Here is an 18844-nt window from a genome sequence, read left to right as displayed (position 1 = left end):
GTTCCCCTTCCACAACAGGTCAAACCAGGTCAAACCTCTGCAGCTTTGTGCAGAGGGCAGGGATGAGAGGGCAGCTTTCCTCAGGCAGGGGGACATCAAGCAGTTTGCGTGACAAAGTGCAGAAGACCCATTAGGGATCCAAACACTGGAGAGGTGGGGGCTTCATTAAGTGCCTCTCTGCTTCCGCTGACCCCACTGTGGGCTGCCCAAGCAGCGCCCGCACCCAACACCAACAGCTCTGCACTCACCAGATTTCCCCCCTCTCCTTGCAGGGATCCTTCCCCTGCTCTGGGCTGCTGGAGCAAGGAAGGAGCTGGTCCTTGTCCCAGAGGAAGAACTGGTCTGCAGGCCCCAGTGGTACCCCAGACCTGCCTGCCACCCGCAAACCCAAAGCCTGGGAGCCAACGTGCTAGGGCTGGTTACGTGATACATGCTGCCCTGTGATCACTTTTATTTTCCTGTCCACTATAGTTTGTAGCATATGCTCTCAATGTGGGCTTTATGTAGAGGAATATCCTCTATATATCCTCTGAAAGAAATCAGTGTAGCTAGCAATAGCATGCTTTTTTACTTGTATAACTGCATAAGAGAGTTTGGGGTACAGGTCTATTACTAATAAATCACCATAAATAGATCAATATGTCAGTACTTCAGTGCTTGAATCCAACCAGCTATGGGGAATTTGTCCCTTGGCAGCAATCAATCTGCTGTACTTAAAGTTTCCTTACCAGATCTGCAGCTAGCACAAACTGATCAATGCTGTTCCAAGTCAGTGGAGCATAACAGCTTTCCATGTCCCAGTGTTCACCCTTGCAGGTCTCCTCCTCCTTTGCAAGGACACAGAGGTTAAATTATCCTTTGCTAAGCACATGTGATATCTCTAACTCCCAGTGCTTTATGCGAAACCAGCCTTTCTTATCACCAGCCCGCTGCAGCCCAGCCAACACCCCAGCATCTTTCCAGGTGGAGTCTAATTTGGTCCCCAACAGGCAGCAATTCCACTGCAGTAGCCTGCGGCACTTAGAAGTAGATGCAGCAAAATGAATTCTGTGAGCCATCCAAATTTTGCCATGCATCCTGCATAGCACCCTCCTCCTGCGGGGTGGTTTGCCAGGCTGTGTGGGAGGAGATATGCCCTCTTGTAAGATGCTGGGCTGCTCTTTCAGAGGGGTAAGTAGCATTGATAGAGAGGACATGAGGGACCTGGAGATCTCAAAAATCTGGCTTTGGCTAATGGGATGACAGTCCCGCTGCTGAGGGAGGGTCCAGGGCTGTATCCCAGTGCAATCTTCTCCACTTGGAGCTCTATCCCACATCACCTATCGCTGATGATTTCTGCAAGGAATTTTTCCTTTCCCATGAGGTGCCTGCTGATGGAGCCTCCTACCAGAAGTGACTAGGGATGCAGGTCACAGAAGTCCAAATTCACTAGAGAACACATCATTCTCACCTAAGCACCAGAGGTCATCTCTGTGACTCAAAGCAAAGAGACCCCAGATCCTACTGGCTGCTGGAGTGGGGGAGAGGGCCTGAGGTGGTGGGGGAGAGGGTCCAAGACCTGTGAGTGGTGATGCGCATACCACCAGGGCGAGCATTTACACCAGGATCCCAGGGTTATCCCAAACAAGGCTTGTGCCCAAAACCTGGTATGAGGTAGAGAGGTCAGAGCTGCCAGATAAACAACTTTGGTAACTACCACCTACCTACAAGCTCTATCCAGAGCTCTTGGCTGCTAACAAGCTCCCTGGGACCAGCTCTCAGCGTGTAGCACTCAGAGGATGTTGCTTGTGGGTACGAGTTCTTGGAGGTGAAGTTCCCTGTGCCCTGGGTACATGTGGCAGCCAAGGCCTGGGGACCGTGAAGGTGATGCCTGTGCTGTGCTTGCATGGCTGGCTGGACAACGCTGCCACCTTCGATGGGTTCATTCCACTGTTCCCCAGAAGTGGGTCTGGCTCACGAGGATGGGCTCTGTGTCATGCTTCAGGCCTGCATGCCTGATTCTCTCTCTTTTTCAGATCACAGTTAAGTGGCAATGAATTTTCGTGGCCATGGCCTGTTGTCCCACCAACCACAGAAGTTTGTGCAAAGGATCTGCATCACTCCGGCTCCTGACACAGGGTCCTCTTCCTCAAGAGCCATAGACAGAAGAACCGCAAGCCTAGCAGCCGCTGCCTAACAATTACACTGCTTTCTGGTGGCTTGTCATGAAGAAATCCCAGCAATTCACAGGAAGGCCCTGCCCTCCGTTACAGCAGCAGCAGCAGCAGTGGTTGATTACTGAGTGCATTTTACAAATGTGTTCTGCCAAGTTGTCTCTTGCTTTTCAGCTTTTGTAATCAGACACCCACCTCTGACAGTTGTAGGAAAGAAGCTGTAGATGGTACTGTGGCCTCTCTCCCTCCCTGTGGCTCCCCAACACTTGTGGTCTGCTTTCCTCCTCCTCCTCCATGGAGGCCTAAGAAAATGCAATCCACTGGACTTTCCAAACCTATAAGAATTCATGTTCTTATTTCCTTTCTAGTGGCTCACCTGGAGGGGAGGCTGTGAGCTGCATAGCTCTATTTCTTCTCAGTGATGCGGCCCCAAGGTTACCTTTCAACAGCTGTGGTGCAGACCCTATTTTGCCAGGATGAGTTTGAGCTAGGCAGGAGAAAAAGGGCTGTAAGCTTCTACGCTGGTTTCTTTCAAGCTTTGCAGGCTGTTCTGAAAACATATTGCGTAATTTAGGAGACTGATGTGCTGAACTGAGCAGAGTTTTCAATTACCAATATAAAAATGACTCCCTAAGAACAGACATTAATTCTGCTCTCCCCAACTGTTCCAGCAAGGCATCCCACTGCTTACAGCACAGTTTGACTTTGTTTCGTTTGATTGCAGAGTCCTTGACTGAAGGGGAATGGTTGTGTTCTGTGTTAGGCCTGGTAGACTCTGACTGCTGGAGGGAAAGCGAAACACCAGCAAGCAGTATTCCCACCCATATTCAAGTATTGCCTTTCTTGAAGCCCAGTCTATGCAGCCACCCCCTTTCTGGGCAACTAATGAGGAAAACTATAGAAACCTCTCTAGCTGACAGGGGTCTGTTTTTGCAGGAGTGGAGTGGCTAAGGCAGTGCTGTCTGCTGTTTACCTGCTGCAGCTTGGCTCTGCAGTAGTCAGTTTACTGCGATGGGTCACAGTATGGGAGAAGACTCTTGTCCCTGGAGCAACGTGATTCCAGCAAGCGTTGAGTTCAGAAGAGTTTCTCTATCAGAGAGCGACAGAAGTTCAGCATTGGTGTCAAGCACTGACCCCATTTGATGTGGATACGATGCTCCTGGGTCACAGTTAAAACATCTCACACTGTGTAGCTGCAGTACAGGCAGTTTCCATTGTCAGTAATGTGTCTTCTGGAGGTAGGCAGCCGTACCTCCATGATTGTGACTCCTCACAGGTCCCTATCATGCCCAGCAGTCTGATGGCAGCTTCAGACCCCTCGGACATCGTTGACTCCTCGTTATTCTTATTGAGCCCCATCCAAGCACAGGCTCCGCACAAGGCACTGGCTGCCTCCCACAGCTCCTCCCTGCCCTGGGCACCCAGGGGAGATCTTGCAGGGGGCTCCAGGACCAGCTGGAGGAGGTGGAGGCTGCCGTGGTTTCACCGGTTCGCTCAGGCAAGAGGTTTCAGGGTCTGGAGAAGGGGGCAGGCTGGGTTGCTGCGACTGGGGGAAGAGCCAGGCCAGCAGGAAAGCAAAGAGGAGGGCTGCTGCAGAGGGTCGCGTGTTTGCCAGGATGGCCCCTTGCTGTAGGGCCAAGGGTCGGGAGTGGTGGGGAACCGGGAAATGCTCCCCAGGTAGGGGAGGCCGCGCTGTTGTGCCCACCCGCCCACCACCCCGTTTCCCAGGGCAGCCCGTGACGCGATGAGGGAAGACAAAGATGGCGGCACCTCCGCCCCGCCGCCTCTCTCGGGCAGTGGCGGCCCCGCGGCAGCGGAGCGGCAGAAGGCGGAGGCCCGGGGCGCCCTGGGGAGGTGGGGAACAGGGCGGTGCAAACGGGCCGGCCCGCCCCGCCCCGCCGCCGCGCTGCGTCCTCCAGCCGCGGCCTTGCTCTGCCGTCCCGGGCAGACAGAGCGGTAGGAGGGGGCCGGGGCGCAGCGTGCGGACGGCGCGGGGAGCGGGGCCGGGGTGGCCACCAGCAGCTGCGACGCTCCGGGGGCCGCTCCCGGCGCCGGGCAGGGGTCGGTCCCCGGGCAGCCCTTTCCCGGGACCGCGACCAGCTGCCCCAGGGCGCCCTGAGGCGAAGGCCCGGGTGTAGCGGCCCTTCCTGCCCGCCTGGAGAGACCCCCACCCCGGAGCCGGGGGCACCCCAGAGCCGGAGCCCTGCTGGGCCCAGGCTGGGCAATCAGGCTTTGCCAGGAGCCCAGATCGTCAGGCAGGTCTGCGAGGAAGGGGCAGGTCTACGGTCACACCAGGGATCAGGCCGTGGTTGTCAGGATCAGGCCTGGTGAGGGCAGCTGGGGTGAGACACAGCCCAGTGATCAGCAGGCAAGGCCATGGGTCCTGGGGCTAGCGCATTGCTGCTGAAGACCAGCACTCCTGCAGCATTGCTGCGGCTGGTCCTGGGCTCAGCTGAAATAGGCTCATGGGGAGGAGGAAAAGAAGTAGGGGAGGCCCAGGTGTGGCTGATGGGGACCATTAGGGCCTGTGAGTGCTCTCAGGGCCTTGACAGCAGCCTCACCTCTCAGCCCACCCTCCTCTGTCCTCACACCTTACAGAGGTATGGGCTCAGCAGGGACTTGCTGTAGAGTGATTTAGTTGCTGTGGGCTGTCAGGGGGCTGTTTAAGGGAGCAGAGACCTGAGACAAGCCACTGGTAAGGGGATATGATATGAGAGACTTGGGGATGGGGATAGTCATGATGAGGGGGCCCGGGGGTTAGAAGGGCTTGGGGGTAAAGGGGAGATATTCAGTCCACTCCTGGAAGATCCCCAGAGGCTGGGTATTACTGGGCGGTTCACTCGGGAGCCTGGGATTGAGTAAGGGTCAGATGTAGCTCAGTGACTGCCAGGCAGGTCGGCAGTGATGAGACAGGTTTGAGGTGGAGCAGGTGCCTGGCAGGTTGTGGACCCATATCCTGTGCAGGGTCCCTGTCTCAGGGGCTGTGTGTGTGTGTGTGTGTGTCAGCAGTGACCTGTGTGGCACATAGCCAGCTGCTCTCTAAAAGGTGCCGAGTGGTGGTGTGAAGGAGGAGAAGCACCAAGGTAAAAGATGAGAAGGTGGTAACAGTCTAGTACTGGAGGCAGCATCCTTATTCCCGAAATTGTCTTTTTGGTCCAGGACAGGTGCCAGGCTGACTGCAGCTAGCTGGGGGAATTCTGTGTGGTTCCCTCTTGCCGGATATCCTGTGCCTTCTCGTTGGGTTGCAGCTGCTGCAGAGACACGGAGAGGAGCCTTTCTCCTCCTGCACAGGGAAAGCTTGTTTCTTCCTAGGAGCACTGCTAGTACGTGCTGGGAGGAGGATTCCCCAAACAGGCAGGCAGGGATGGCAGCTTAGGATGTTGAATGGGGAGCTATAAATCAGCATGCTGCTAATTAAGACCACAGGAGGCTGGTGAGTTACTAAAGACTTGTATTACTCTTTTCAGAGCTCTGGGCCATTAATAACATCCCTGGGACCTACTCCGAGCACGTGGCTCTCCAGAGACATCACTTGCGAGCACTCTATTTTGGGCATGTTCTCAGAGTTGAAGTTCCCTGTGCCCTGGGGCCATGTGGCAGCCAAGGCCTGGGGACCCTCGGAGGGGTACCCCGTGCTGTGCTTGCATGGCTGGCTGGACAACGCCAACACCTTTGACAAGCTCATTCCACTGCTCCCCAGAGGTATGTCTGGCTCATCAGGATGGTTCTTGTTGTGTTGCAGGGCTGCACATCTGATACTCTCTCCCTTTCAGATTGCTATTATGTGGCAATGGATTTTTCTGGCCATGGCTTGTCATCCCACCGACCTGCAGGCTCCCCCTACCATTTTCTGGATTACGTGAGCGATGTGCGCCGGGTGGCAGCAGGTGGGTAGTTGAAGGGACCATTGAGGGGATGTTTGTGCAGGGGGTGCTATATTGCTCCTGTTCCTTAGAACAAGAGGCAGCATTTATTGCCAGGAGAGGGGTTAGCTCCCTCTGCTTCTCCCCTGCCTGATGTTAGCTGCTGCTTTGTGACCACAGATGGAATAAGCATCCCTCTTTCTCACTATTTTGTGAGAGGAAGAAACAGTAAGCCCTGGGAAGCAAGTGTTTCTATACTAAAAAGCAGTAGTGGCAAAGTGGTGGATGCAACTAAATACTTTTGCCAGACTGACTTTTTGTAAGCAGTCAGCAATCTCTAACCAGTGTTAGGTGTAAGCTGGCAGCGTGCTGCTTGCTTTAGTATCATACAAAGAAATCTGAAAGCCAAGGTGTCTTGGGCTCCTAATAAATCCTGATGTAACTGCCCATCTGTATGCTGATCTTGCGTGAGGTTGTGGCATGTGCAGTTTTGCATCCCTCACTCAGTGTACAAAGAGCCTCTAGAAGCTCTTTGATGTGCCAGAAGGTAAGGCACATCTTTCAGTGAGGTATATTTCAGATGGGCAGCACTGATGAAGCAGTATTTTCCCATAAGCCTCTTGGAGTGCCATAAAAATGAACTGAAGAGCCTGATGTGCTAAATGGTGCAGAGAGCTTTCACTTGGAATAATCACACTTTCCTCAAGGCAGCTCTGCGTCCTCACAGCTCTTGCGGGATGCCCTGCAGCAGGATGCTCTGTCAGGGTCTCTCTTCCAGCAGATGCTGCCCAGTTAGGCTCCTTTCTTGCCAGTCTTGTGTGTGGCAATGAATGGGAATTTGCTGTAGTTTGCCATACAGAGAGAGCTTGAGAGGTGCGTGACTTAACTACCAAGGAAATAAGGTAGTGGATGCTCTTTTTCTTTAAAACTGGCCTACTTAGCCACCTCATTTCTGGATTAGAAAGCAAATTAAGCAGTGCAAAAGCCCTCCTGGGAGAAGGGGCCCATGTTGGTGGAGAAGCAGCAAGATGCCACTGCTCTGGTTTCTAATGCAGCACTGTCTGTTTTTGTCTGTTGCCACTTAGCCTTGCAGTGGAGACGGTTCACCCTGATGGGTCACAGTATGGGTAAGTGGCTCTTGTCCTTGTAAGCTGTGAGATTCATGGAAACAGGAGTAGATAATTAACTTACAAGACATGCTGCTTGAGTGATTAAAATATCTGTGCCATTGTTTGAAACGCCTCTGCTTTCAAGACCCTGTAGTACAAACAGTGGTAACTCTTGCTGTGGGCCTTTCCCCCACCACCAGAAGGGAACAGTGATGGACAAAGAGGGGTGGTCTGCAGCAGGAGAATTTGCAGCAGGCCTTCCTGCCTGGTCCCCACAAGGCCACAAAGCCTGGGGACAGCAGGGCCCTTCTTGGTGGGTCATGGAGCTTGCTGAGGGGAACTGGACTCCAGGCTCTATCTCGTGCTTGGGACATGATTGGGATTTGCCACAATTTGGGTTTTGCTCCCCAGGGCTGCTCTGGCCACAGCTTACAGGACCTGCACACCATAGCTTTTTAACTAGTACCTCCTCCTTGGCCTTTGCTTCCTGAGAGGGAGATTGGGATGGCACAGGACGTGGAGTCCAGCTGGCCAATAGCCCTGCTCTCTGCCCACATCCTGCCTGCTGGGAGAGCTCTGCTCTGTAGCTGGGGCTTTGTCCCTTGGTACAATGTGCATTTCTGCTTCTAAGGTAGCTCTTGCTGTGAGAAACGAGAGTTTCTGTTACCAGGGGGTGTCCTGTGCATAACTGAGCACCCTTCTCTCCTTTGCAGGTGGGTGTGTGGCAGGAATGGTGAGTAAAGCATCCTTTCTTCACGGGGTTTGTGATTTCTGCAGCTGGAACAAGGAATGAAGGGATAGACTGTGTGGGACTTGGATCTCAGGGGAGGAGAGGCCCCTCCCTGACCCCTTCTCCAGTGTAGCAGGACAAAGACATCACTCAATGCTCAGCTTTTCTCTTTCTCTCATATTGTTTCATCTCTCTTCAGTTCTGTTTCCTTTATCCTGAGATGGTGGACAAGCTGATCCTGCTGGAAAATCTTGGCTTTCTGCTAGGTCCAGAGGTTAGATTTTACATGTCTTTCCCCTCCCTTTTTTAAATAAAAAAATAGATTATTTTTTTTCTTTTCGTCATTTGGTCAGAGAAAGTACTGATGTGACCAGTTCCTGGCAGGTCACACAAGTGTCAGGGCTCTTCCTTTTGGCAGGCACAGATCTGCTACTTGTTGCATGGACTGAGGTCCCCGCTTAGGGTGGCCCTTGGGGGACACTTAGTAGCGATCCACATTCTGCAGTCCCTTAGCACTAAAATTCACTTGTCTGTGCCATGCCCTTTTACAAAGGGAACTGGAACCTCTGTCCAAGCAACTGCCAGCTAAGGCTGTCTTTTTGCCAACAGCTTGTTGGGTGATCTGGGTGCAAGCCTGGTGGATTTCTTTTTCTGTTCCTGGCAGGACATAAAGCTACATTCCCAACCTGCCATCATCGCTACCAGATGCTAGGGCTTTGATTGGCAAAAATGGGACAGAAGCCCAGGGTCAGGAAGACAAAATACCAGATTTCCCTTGTTCTTTTGGACAGTTGTCCTCAACTCAAAAGTAAGGTTGAAAGGGGCAGAAAAGATCACAAGGGTAAAAAGTTAAGTAAGTTATTTACAGCAGTGCTTGGCTTTCTGTTCCTACCTCGCCTTTTAACTATTGCTGTTCCCTTTTCCCTAGAAATGGACATTTTTAATATGATTTCCATAACTGGTACCAGTTCTGAGGGATGTTGAAGGGTGAAATGCCCTCCTCTACCCTCTGATAAGGGGTAAAACGATTCAGAAGAGAGGGGTTACTCCTGTTCCCTACCTCTCTGTTTCAGGACGCTGAGGCATGGCTGAAATCAAAACGGATGGTGATTGACAAATTACTGAGTCTAGAGGCGAAGCAGCAAACTCCCAAAGCACGGAGCCCCGAAGCAGCATTGCAGAGGTGGGTTCCCATCTGTCCTCTTCATTTGCTGCCTGCCCTCACCTTGGACAGAGTTATGGCTGCATGAACGAGAAAGGGAAACTGTCCCTGCACTTCCCTTTTCAAGTCCTCCTCTGGAATCTCATCAAGACCTTTTGCTTCTGTGGCCAGAAGCTTCTGCTTCTTCCTGCTCTTTTTCTGAAGCAGCCCAAGAGCTCTCTGTCACCTTGTTATGCCATTTTTGCTTTGCTTCCTCCCATTTCCAGTAGCAGTCTCTCTGCTATGTCTTCCCCAGGCTCTTAGAAGCAAACAGACATCTGACAGCAGAGGGTGGGGCAATCCTACTGCAGCGAGGAGCAACTGAGACACCAGCTGGTAAGGGGCTGCGTGGAGACAGGGCCCATCACAGTGCTGGGCCAACACTGGGTGTGGGAAGGGAGCAGTGCCAACAGCCATTGTCTTCTGCAGGGTACAGGGTGCCCCAGCTACAAGTTTACACAGCCTGAATGGGATCAATTAAGTCTGGAGGCAGAGCTCTCCACTCCCAGCAACCGGGGTTGGTGCTCAAGTCCTAGGACAACTAAAGAAAAGAAATAAAAAAAAGGAGAGATCTGAATCAATCGTGTTCCTTCTGTCTCAAAAAGTATTGGGCATACCCCAAAAGTGAGGAGAAACAGAGGAACTCCTGCTCCTGTGAGACACAAAAACCTTCTCTTGTGTTTTTTTTTTATTCTAGGGCTGGTGTATAACAGAGACATGAGAGTCCATATGGTGAGCATTGCTCTTCTGATGTGCCCCCTGCTGCTTCTGAGCCCTGTGTTTACAGAAAACTCAGAAGTAGTGGAGGTCGACTCACTGAGCCCAGGCCCTGCCTCCACCCAGCCATTCACATTCTGCTTCCCTAATTCCCACATCTCTTTTAAATGCTGCTGTTGAAAGAGCCTGCACTCAATCATTAACTGACTCAGCTTACAGAGTCACTGGAAAATGTTACTGATTTTTTTAGCAGTTCCTCTGCCCCAGGGCCTCCTGGCCACATTTTCCTGCCGTTATAACTCTTAAGACAGCAGATGGATGGATGCTTTCGGTCAGCTTCTTTGTCAGGTCACCCATATAAGAAGGGGAGAGAGAGTGAAGCAAAGTCCTTATGTTTGATACTGTGATAGCTTTGTGCCACTTTTGAGCAAGTAGGGCCTCCTCTACCTGTGCTACTGCCAGGGTATGAAAGTGAGAGTAGTGTACTGTCTCCTTTTCAGTAAAAGGATTTTTTAAAGCTTTTCTCTGCTATGAGATCATTCCCATATGTGCTGCATCCCACCAGGCAGCATTGTTGGCAGCCCTGAAACACAGCTGGACAGAAGGAGCCTTTGCAGAGCCAACTAATCTTGTGCGCAGCCTGGCCGCCTGTCATGTCCCAGCACGGCAGCTTCGGGGCTGCAGCCAATTCTGCCTTCAGAGCTGCTAGTGTGGCAAGGGTTGGGGACACCCCTTGCCCCCAGCTGCTGTCCCTGACTTTTGCCACTCTTCCTGTCTTTGCACCTGCAGCAGAGTCGAGAGTCCTTCACGGTAGAACAGTGTGTGAAGCTCCTGCAGAAGATCCAGGACCGTGTTCTCATCATTATGTGAGTGAGGCACAAGCCAAACCAACCCCCGCTGCCTCCCTGCAGTCCTGGTTGGAGGGAACGAAGGTTAGAAAGGAGTCCTCTGCAGTGGCCACTCAGACCTTTGGGCCAGTTGGCACAACAGTACAGCCTCACATCTGAGAAGCATTTCCCAGTTCCCCACCACTGCCCTGGGCTGGGCAGGCTCCTGGAGCAGGCAGAGAGCAGCTGGAACATCATCCTCACAGCCTGGCACTCTGCTTTCAGGCTGGGCCTCCCTGGTGCAAGGCTGACTGAGGAAATGCCAGTCCTGCCCATACTCCTGCTTCACGCTCCTGTCCCACAACTTTCCGTCCCTTGGCCCTACAGCAAGGGGCCATCCTGGCAAACACGCGACCCTCCGCAGCAGCCCTCCTCCTTGCTTTCCTCCTGGCCTGGCTCTTCCCCCAGTCACAGCAACCCAGCCTGCCCCCTTCTCCAGACCCTGAAACTTCTTGCCTGAGCAATTAGGTGAAACCACAGCAGCCACCTCCTCCTCCTGGAGCCCCCTGGCTCCTGCAAGCTCTCCCCTAGGTGCCTGGGGCAGGGAGGAGCTGTGGGGAGGTAGCCAGTGGCTTGTGCAGAGCCCCACAAGCTGTTAAGCTGTCTGGGCGGGTAGCTGGTTCTGTCAGTCCTCTGCATTTTTCCCATCTCCTTAAAGGAGAAAATGTGCAGGGCTCTGGCTACCTTGGCCTGTGTGGTGCTGTTAAAAGACTCTAGGGAATAAGAGGAAATGCTAGAAGTTGAGAAATGAGGTGCAGTTTTGGATTCTGTGGTCTGTTGAAATCTTAAGAGCTTAAGCATTTTCCTGCTTGTCCAGAAATGCACCATCAGGAGGAGGAGAAGTCCTCTAGGCCATACAGAGTATGTGCATTTGAGCCTGGGATGTCACCTTGTGTCATCACCTGCAGCATGGTACAATACAGCATGAGCTTGGTTCTGCAGGAGGTCTAATGCTGGCTTCTCCAGGAGGACTGCCCTGGTACCTCCCTCTCCAAGCAGGGCACACCCTGTTTAAAGGCAGCAGCATTGGTAGTGGGGGGAGGGGGGGTGGGGTGAGGGAGGGTCAGAGGGGAGATGTAAAAGCTGTATGGAAGGAAAAAGTTAAGAGCAGAAGGCAGGGTGGGGGCAGGGAATGATGTACTTGGAGCAGTTAAGGAGACAGCCCTGCGGGGGACAATATTTAACCAGTCTCCACTCTGATAATACTAGGCAATCTCCCAAGGTTTTAAACAGATAGTTTGATAGAAAATAGCTGCTTAGCCAAGCTGTGTGGTGCTCCTCTGACTACCACGTATGACCCTGTAACCCTGCTGTTTACAAGCAGCCTGGAAAGAGCAGTGGACTCTGTCATTCCGCTGTCTTGGGGACACTGCTTCTGCCCAGGACAGCAGCAAAGACAAATGGAGGCACACTGTCTGTACTGAGCCTTGCTGTTTTTTCAGAGCACAAGATGGACTCTTGGTACCGCACAACCTAGACAGCACAAATCACTTTGTGAAAGCCCTGTGGGAGGTGTTTGAGTCTACCCTCAAACAGGTGAGAGCAAAATCCATCCTCGTGTCTCTACTCTGAGCGCTGCCAACCCGAGAGCAGCAGCTTGGTGGACACCCCCCAATAGGTGGTTTGTCCTGAACAGCACAGTCCTCATACAGGGGGAAGCCAGCTTCGCCCCTGCTACCAAAGTCCCAGGTTAATACTGCCCTCTGGACGCAGCTCCTCCCTTGTCCTGCCATCCCTGTCCTGCCTCGCTTGCTGCGCCTCCCTGCCCCACAAGCACCACACAGTAAGCACAGCTTGCCTGAGGGAACACTTTCCTGGTCCACATCTTCTTGTGTCCTTTCCCTCCAGCACATCCAGCTAGTAGAGGTGCCTGGGAGTCATTTTGTGCACCTGAACGAGCCCGAGGTGGTGTCTGGGATCATCGGCAACTTCCTGACTGCGCAGAACACCAGAGCGAGGCTCTAGGAAGCCCTCACTGCTGCAGCAGTCCAGGAGAACAGGGAGCTAAAAAGCAGGCTCTGGAAGAATTGTCACCATTCCTACCTCACATCCAAGATCAGTTTCATGATGCTCTTTCCTAAGCTTAGCTCGCTCCAGGGTGGAAGCAGGTCTGCCAGTGTTCCCTGGAGGATTGCTGAGCAAAGCATCTCAGTTGTCAAAGGGAAAAGGAATCTTTCCTCCACTTCCAGCTCTGTGAGTAGAAGGACAGAGGTCCAGAGTGGCCTTTGCTTGCTTGCTCCTAACTCACACCCTGAAATGGAGCAAGAATGCAGGCAGAGGCATCCTCTGTGGGAGCAGCAGCACCAGCTGTAGCATTCCAAGAGACAGGTGGCTCATCTTGCCTCCTCCCTGAGGATGGTGCGACCAGTCTCCTCCCAGGATTAGACCTACTGAAAAACCAGGAAAGTGTTCTGCTTCTCTGCTTACTTCTGTGGGTGCCTGAGCTGAGGGCCTCAGTGTCTCTGTTCTACTGTGAGAGCTGCTGCTTTTTTAAAAATCAGCTTAAAGAGCTCACCTGGGCATGGAAGGCCATTTTAATGGAACTCCTAGGGAATGAGTCACTAATCCTCTAGCTGAAGCAGCTGGCAGAACCGCTAATAATGGAAAAGTTGGCAGAGATGATTTCTGTCCTTGTAAATAAAGACTAATCTCCCAATGTTACCTCTGTCTTCCTGGCTCTATAGAAGAGTGAACCTCTTTTCTTTTGGGATGCTCACCCAAGCAGCTAAAACACCGATCTTGGAAGGCAGTGATTTTTACATGCTGTCTGCTTTAGATAGGGCATATTAAGGATCCATCTGCCTCCTAGTTAAATTGATGTAAAAAGCTACTGAAGCAAGCAGGCCTGTCAGTCTCCCCATGCAACAGAAACTGCATTTGCAGTGGGTTTTCTAGGAGAGGGTAAATCCATTTTAACTCAGCTCAGTGGAATTTACCAGCATTTCCACCTTGCATTCATGGTTATGCCAATATCGAGGCTGCAGGCAGTAGAACGAATGTATAAAAGCCTGGGGATGGGTGGGTTACAGCCCCTTTCTGAGGAGAGTGCGCTGGGGTGAACAATCATTAAGTCCAAAGCTGCACAAGTGTTATGTGGGCAGTACAGAAGCATTGCCCCGCAGCTGGATATGCCTGTCACCATCCTGACCTGCCTCCTGTGGACTGGTGACTGGTTAAGTGGAAACAGGCCTTGGAGAGTCTGGTTTCTCTGTCCAAAGCCAGGCTGCCATCTCACCTTGTTCTAGTGATGGTGCTGAACATCAGTTGAAGTTCCCATAGCACAGGCTGGACGTGGTTGTAGAAGTCCACGTACAGCTGGAAGACTGGGCACCTCAACACCTGGCTGACAGGGAGCCGCCTGGAAGGTAAACATTGAGGGAAGGGGTAGGGCTCTGTACCAAACCACTGATCTTTTCTTGTGACAAGAGGTCAGGGAACTTCCCAGTTGGGCTTTTCCCAAAGTCACTTCCCTCCTGTTCTTAGTTACCCCCAGATAAAACATGCAAAGGAGCACCAGCATACAAGCCATGACTTTTATTACCACCCCAGCACACAAGAAGCTGTCCCCCACAGCAGACCAAGGGGGAGAGAGAGGCATTCCTGTGTTTTGAGAACATAGCAGCAGTTTATTTACAGTTCTTCAGCCATTCCCTGCGCCTGCAGAGGCTGTGCTCAATCAGTCCCAGCTCTCACCAAGCTTTAGGAGGGCCTTGGGTGGCAGGGAAATACAGGTTGTCACAGGAAGTGCCTGAGTCCCTTGACCTGAACACCCTGGGAAGTGGTGCCCCTGGGGCCAAACGATGGCCAGGAAAGCAGGAGGATACCAGTGCAAGTGAAGGAGACTTCCCCTCCAGTGGCAGTTGCTGGGATGTCCCATTTCAGATCCAAGGGCAGGGACAATCTGAAGCTGCCTCAATTCCTTGAAATCCTTTGGCACATGGAGTCCATAGGCATCTTTCCCGCCCTCCAGCACAGGCATCTGAGGAACAGCTCAGCACAGCTTAGTATGGCCGAAACTTGCGCTGGGCTCGCATCAGCGCGATTCTCTGCTTGTCCTCCTCAAATTTCTTCCTCAACTGGGCAATGTCTGAAACAGGCAGAAGGAGAAAGGGGACAGGTCACACGGGAGCAGCAGATCTCCCTCTCCTGAGGAGTTTTGCTTCCACACACCAGGAGGGGCTCAGTCCCGACACCCGCAAACACACACTTCCCAGAGCTGGTCCTTTTGTCTGGGCCGAATGCCAAGCTGGGGCTCTGGCCCTTCATTTCCAGCAGTGCTGCAGCTCCCTCTTGGGGAGGAAACTGGCTAGTTTTCCTTTTCAATTGCTGCCTTTGTGCAGACTGAAGAAACATCTATTGGAAAGCCACGACCTGTGCGCTCTCCTGCAAAATATTCCAGCAGCCCTTGCTAGGACAGGTGGTGGCAAGGGGTGCCCAAGAGCTGGCAAGGCCATTTGCACAACCACCCAGCCAACTGTTCACCTGCAGCTAGACGTAGCCTCTACTGAAGAAAAAAGGACCCTCTTTGGGCCACAGTGAGAGAGACAAGAGACAAAGGCAGGGATAGGAGGAGACTCGGACACTCACGCTCTCTCTTGGTCTCACGATGCTGCCAGGCATAGAAGTTGAGCAGCTCTTTGCGGGCCCTTTTCTGTTTCTCCCTCTCCAGCATCCGCAGGTTAGCAGCCTCCGTCCGGGGCAGGCCAGGCTTCCGGCCCTTTCGTGTTACCTTCACCCAGCCCTCCTCATCTGGAACACCCTCCTGCTTGGCTGCTTTGGCTTCTTCCTGTAAGGACAGGAGGGTAAGGCAGCTCAGTGCAGGCAGTCCCCCTTAAACACATACAAAGCTACAGCTGTTCCCGCTTCTGCACAAGATTTGAAGGCAGGCATGGGACCAAGGGCACAGGCATGCAACTCACAGTCACAACACTGCACACCAGCCAGGACCTGATTTATTTGTGGATACCTATTGTAAGCCCTGGGTGGAAGGGTCAGGTGTTGTGGACCAAACCAGGACCTGACTGCCCACCAGCAACTGGGAGCAAAACAACCCTGCCAACCAGTGTGTTTCCCTTTGCTCTTTCCACTGAGGCCAGGGCACCAAAAGATCTTCTCTCTTCCTTTCCTCTCCCCAAACAAACTGCTTAGCTGGGTTCCCTCCCCAGCCTGACCTCACCTCTGCTATCTTTTTGTCATAGTCTTGCATGTAGGCATCCACCTCAGCCTTCAGCTCCTCCCGATCCACGACTGAGGCTGCATAGCTGGCGATCCACTCTGAGACAGAGAGCGCAGAAGTCAGCAGTAGCCTGTGTTAGATGCAAGCCCTAGTGTGATGCCTTTGGGCAGCTCTAGAGAGAACTGCTGGGGGGAAAGGCACACTCTGTTCCCATTCTTGTTCAGCCTCCCCACTGCCACAGCTCAACCAGCTTGCTGCCCAGGCCACGGCCAGTAAGCGATGGGAAGAGCGTGCAACTTTCCCAAGCAGGAGCATGCTAGCCTTAAGCCCAAGAGATACAACATTCAGGGCCGCATTCCTGTCAAGGGGTCACATCTGAAGTGCTGTCATCTTGACAGACACCCAGTGCCTATTATTGAGTCTAGATTCCATTTTGAGGGCAAGGCACAACCAGTTTCTTTGAATCTATGCGATACTGAAAAGATGGCAGGGAAAAACTGCCCTTCCATTGTACCAAGTGCCCCATTCTCCCATAGGGTCACTGCACCAGACTATGACGTCCTGTACAACAAGACTGCTACCTTGTGAATAATAAAAGAAGGACAATGAAACACTGGACATCTCCCATCTCAGTATAAACTGGTGAGAATTAATCTGGGACATGCAGAGTAGGATTCAGCCAGGAATGAGTACAGTTCTTTCCAGCACTAGCTAGCAGGAAGACAGCTAGGGCTGACTTACTGCTAATGCCAGTTTTCACAGGGTGACTCTCTGTTGATATCAGCAAGGGACCTTCCCGTGACAGGGTCTTGGCTGCCTGGACACCAGCTGGTTTCCTGAATACCACATATGCTACTTGAAATCCCTAAAAGAGACACCTAGGCCAGTCAGATACATCAGTGAAACTGATGACGCAGCAAGGAGCTGCAGTACAGATAAAATAAAATAAAAGTCAAACCACAAGTTGGGGTGGGATAGCAAAAAAAGATAATGTAAACTTAAATAAGTAATCACATCACCCAGTGCCCCCAAACGGTTTCTCATATCTCATGTTCCAAATAGTACCCGTCAGTGCTTGTGATCTTTTCCCATTCTGACCACTAAAGCATCAGTATTCCCCGCCCGCCGGCAAGCTTACCGTTACAGTTTTGCGGTTGAAGAATTTGGATGTCTGTTCTTCTTTTTTCTCTCCCGGCCCTGGCTTGTCACAGATCTCCACAGACTGGACAGGCCCGCAGCGGGTGAACAGCCTAGAGAGAGAGTCCTTGACGCAAAGGAGAGAGAACAGGCGGTACAGAGAAGCGGGAGCGATTCCTCTCCCCACCTTCTCGCGCACGGACCACAGAGCGCACCTGGAGGCCCTCCGGAACGGCCCCAGCCCCTCTCCCCACCGCGGCCCGCAGGCACGCCGGGCTCCTTCGCCCACGCCCCCGGGCTCCCCAGGCGATGTGCTCGGCCGCCAGCGCCCCCCGCCGCCAGAACAAGCCCCGCGCACCTCCCCCGTCGGCGAGACACACCCCTGGCGCCAGCCCCACTTACCGGGCTGCAGTACGGGGGGACGTTGAGGACGAAGAGGGTGCGGCGAGGCGGGTGCGCGGTGCCGGCCCCTTCCCGCACCTGGTGCTCCTTCACCAACAGGCAGTGGGGCGAGCGCTGCCGCACCCCGAACTTCACCGCCAGAGCTGCGAGCCACGCACCGGTTAAAGATCCCGCTGCCGCCCCGGCCCCGCTCCCGGCCCCTCCCCGCTGCCCCGGGCCCCCTCACCCGTGTAGCCCGCCGGCGCCGCACCAACCACACGCTCCTCGCCGGCCGCCATCTTAGCTCGGCAGGAAGTAGTAGGGCGCGGGGGCCGCCGGGAGTTGTAATTCCCCCGCGCCGGCGCAGCGCTGCTAATGGCCGCGCTGGGGGGCCCGCCGCCGCCCGAGCGTTGAGTTTAACAAGGAGGTTTCCCCACCCGGAGCATCTTACGGGATGCGCTGTAAGAAACCCTGTGACACACCATCAGTTAGCGTAACAGCTCTGAAAACGAAGACCTGAACAGTGTAAAACACGGAATGTGCGCAATCCTATAGAGGCAAATAAAAGAAGTAGTAATCTTAAAGATCCATGAAAACATTAAAACACAGCCTTAAGAACAACTGTTTTTAAAGACTCTTGTTAATCAGGGAAAAAAAAAGATGTCCTTTACATAGGAGCTTACATTTATGACTGGAGACAGGACCACTCCAATAATAAAGATACTGAAGCAAGATGTACATACAAGGTGAAAAAAGGTCAGTTAAAGTTAAGAAATGATATGGAGAGTTGACTCAACCAAATATCCAAGTTAATGAACATTATCAGAAGAAATGGGACATGCAAAACCCATGAAAATACACCAGACAAACTTGCAAATTGTGGCATCACTTCAGAAGTCAGCATGTTTTTGAAAAAGCAAAGGAAAAAGAAACAGTATTCAAATTACCTACCACCTGTCCCGGCCAGCAGTACTGAATTAGTGCAAGCAATCGGTGTTTCATATGCAAGTTTATAATCTCCAACAGCCCAGGAAAAAACTGAACAAAAATATAACCATGCTGCATGAGGGCAAATGTGCACAGATGCGAGGTGGCAGGTGAGTTCAGTGGAATGCAAACAAGATTAGCATGACAACTGCAGGACAGCCAAGAGAAATCGGAGAGCTGCACGGTGAACTACTTGAAAAGGACTCGGAATAACTGGTTAGTCTTCTTTCAGTGCCCAACGAAAGAAGGCACACTATGAAGTATGAGAAGACTAAGATAACTTTAGAGAGCTGACTAAGAACAGGAAGAGCAAGACACTGCTGTAAGACAAATCATGGAGTGGTGTTTAGACGATCATTGACTGCGCAGATTTAAAAAAAAAAAAATATACTGCCATAGATCATGGAGCTAGGGAACAGAGCAGTTCTTCCAAGGAAGTATGTTAATGTAATCATAATTTCTCACAGATAACCTAAACACAATGCACAATTTAACAGTGAGTT

General features: G+C 52.4%; 2 protein-coding genes across 2 annotated transcripts; one reads left to right on the top strand and one right to left on the bottom strand.

Annotated features, from left to right (window-relative positions):
- The first annotated feature begins 3877 nt into the window (after window positions 1-3877).
- SERHL2 (serine hydrolase like 2) lies at window positions 3878-13321 on the top strand. Its single transcript, XM_069807065.1, is given in 13 exon segments — window positions 3878-4035; window positions 4037-4109; window positions 5621-5855; window positions 5927-6040; window positions 7102-7143; window positions 7839-7858; window positions 8055-8129; window positions 8929-9038; window positions 9313-9392; window positions 9754-9788; window positions 10563-10639; window positions 12103-12196; window positions 12509-13321. Coding segments are annotated over 13 exon segments (1194 nt in total). The 5' UTR covers window positions 3878-3913; the 3' UTR covers window positions 12626-13321.
- An 858-nt stretch (window positions 13322-14179) lies between these two features.
- Window positions 14180-17716, bottom strand: RRP7A (ribosomal RNA processing 7 homolog A). Its single transcript, XM_069807066.1, has 7 exons — window positions 17602-17716; window positions 17376-17518; window positions 16975-17100; window positions 16578-16701; window positions 15837-15934; window positions 15248-15446; window positions 14180-14747 (listed from the first exon to the last, which is right to left on the bottom strand). The coding sequence occupies exons 1-7, from the start codon at window positions 17651-17653 to the stop codon at window positions 14662-14664; spliced, it is 828 nt and encodes a 275-aa protein (XP_069663167.1). The 5' UTR covers window positions 17654-17716; the 3' UTR covers window positions 14180-14661.
- Window positions 17717-18844: the final 1128 nt, after the last annotated feature.

The sequence above is a fragment of the Haliaeetus albicilla genome, chromosome 19, assembly GCF_947461875.1.
Source record: "Haliaeetus albicilla chromosome 19, bHalAlb1.1, whole genome shotgun sequence".
Taxonomy (NCBI): Eukaryota; Metazoa; Chordata; class Aves; order Accipitriformes; family Accipitridae; genus Haliaeetus; species Haliaeetus albicilla.
The sequence above is the reverse complement of the archived record's forward strand: the minus strand, read 5'-3'. Positions and strand labels throughout refer to the sequence as shown.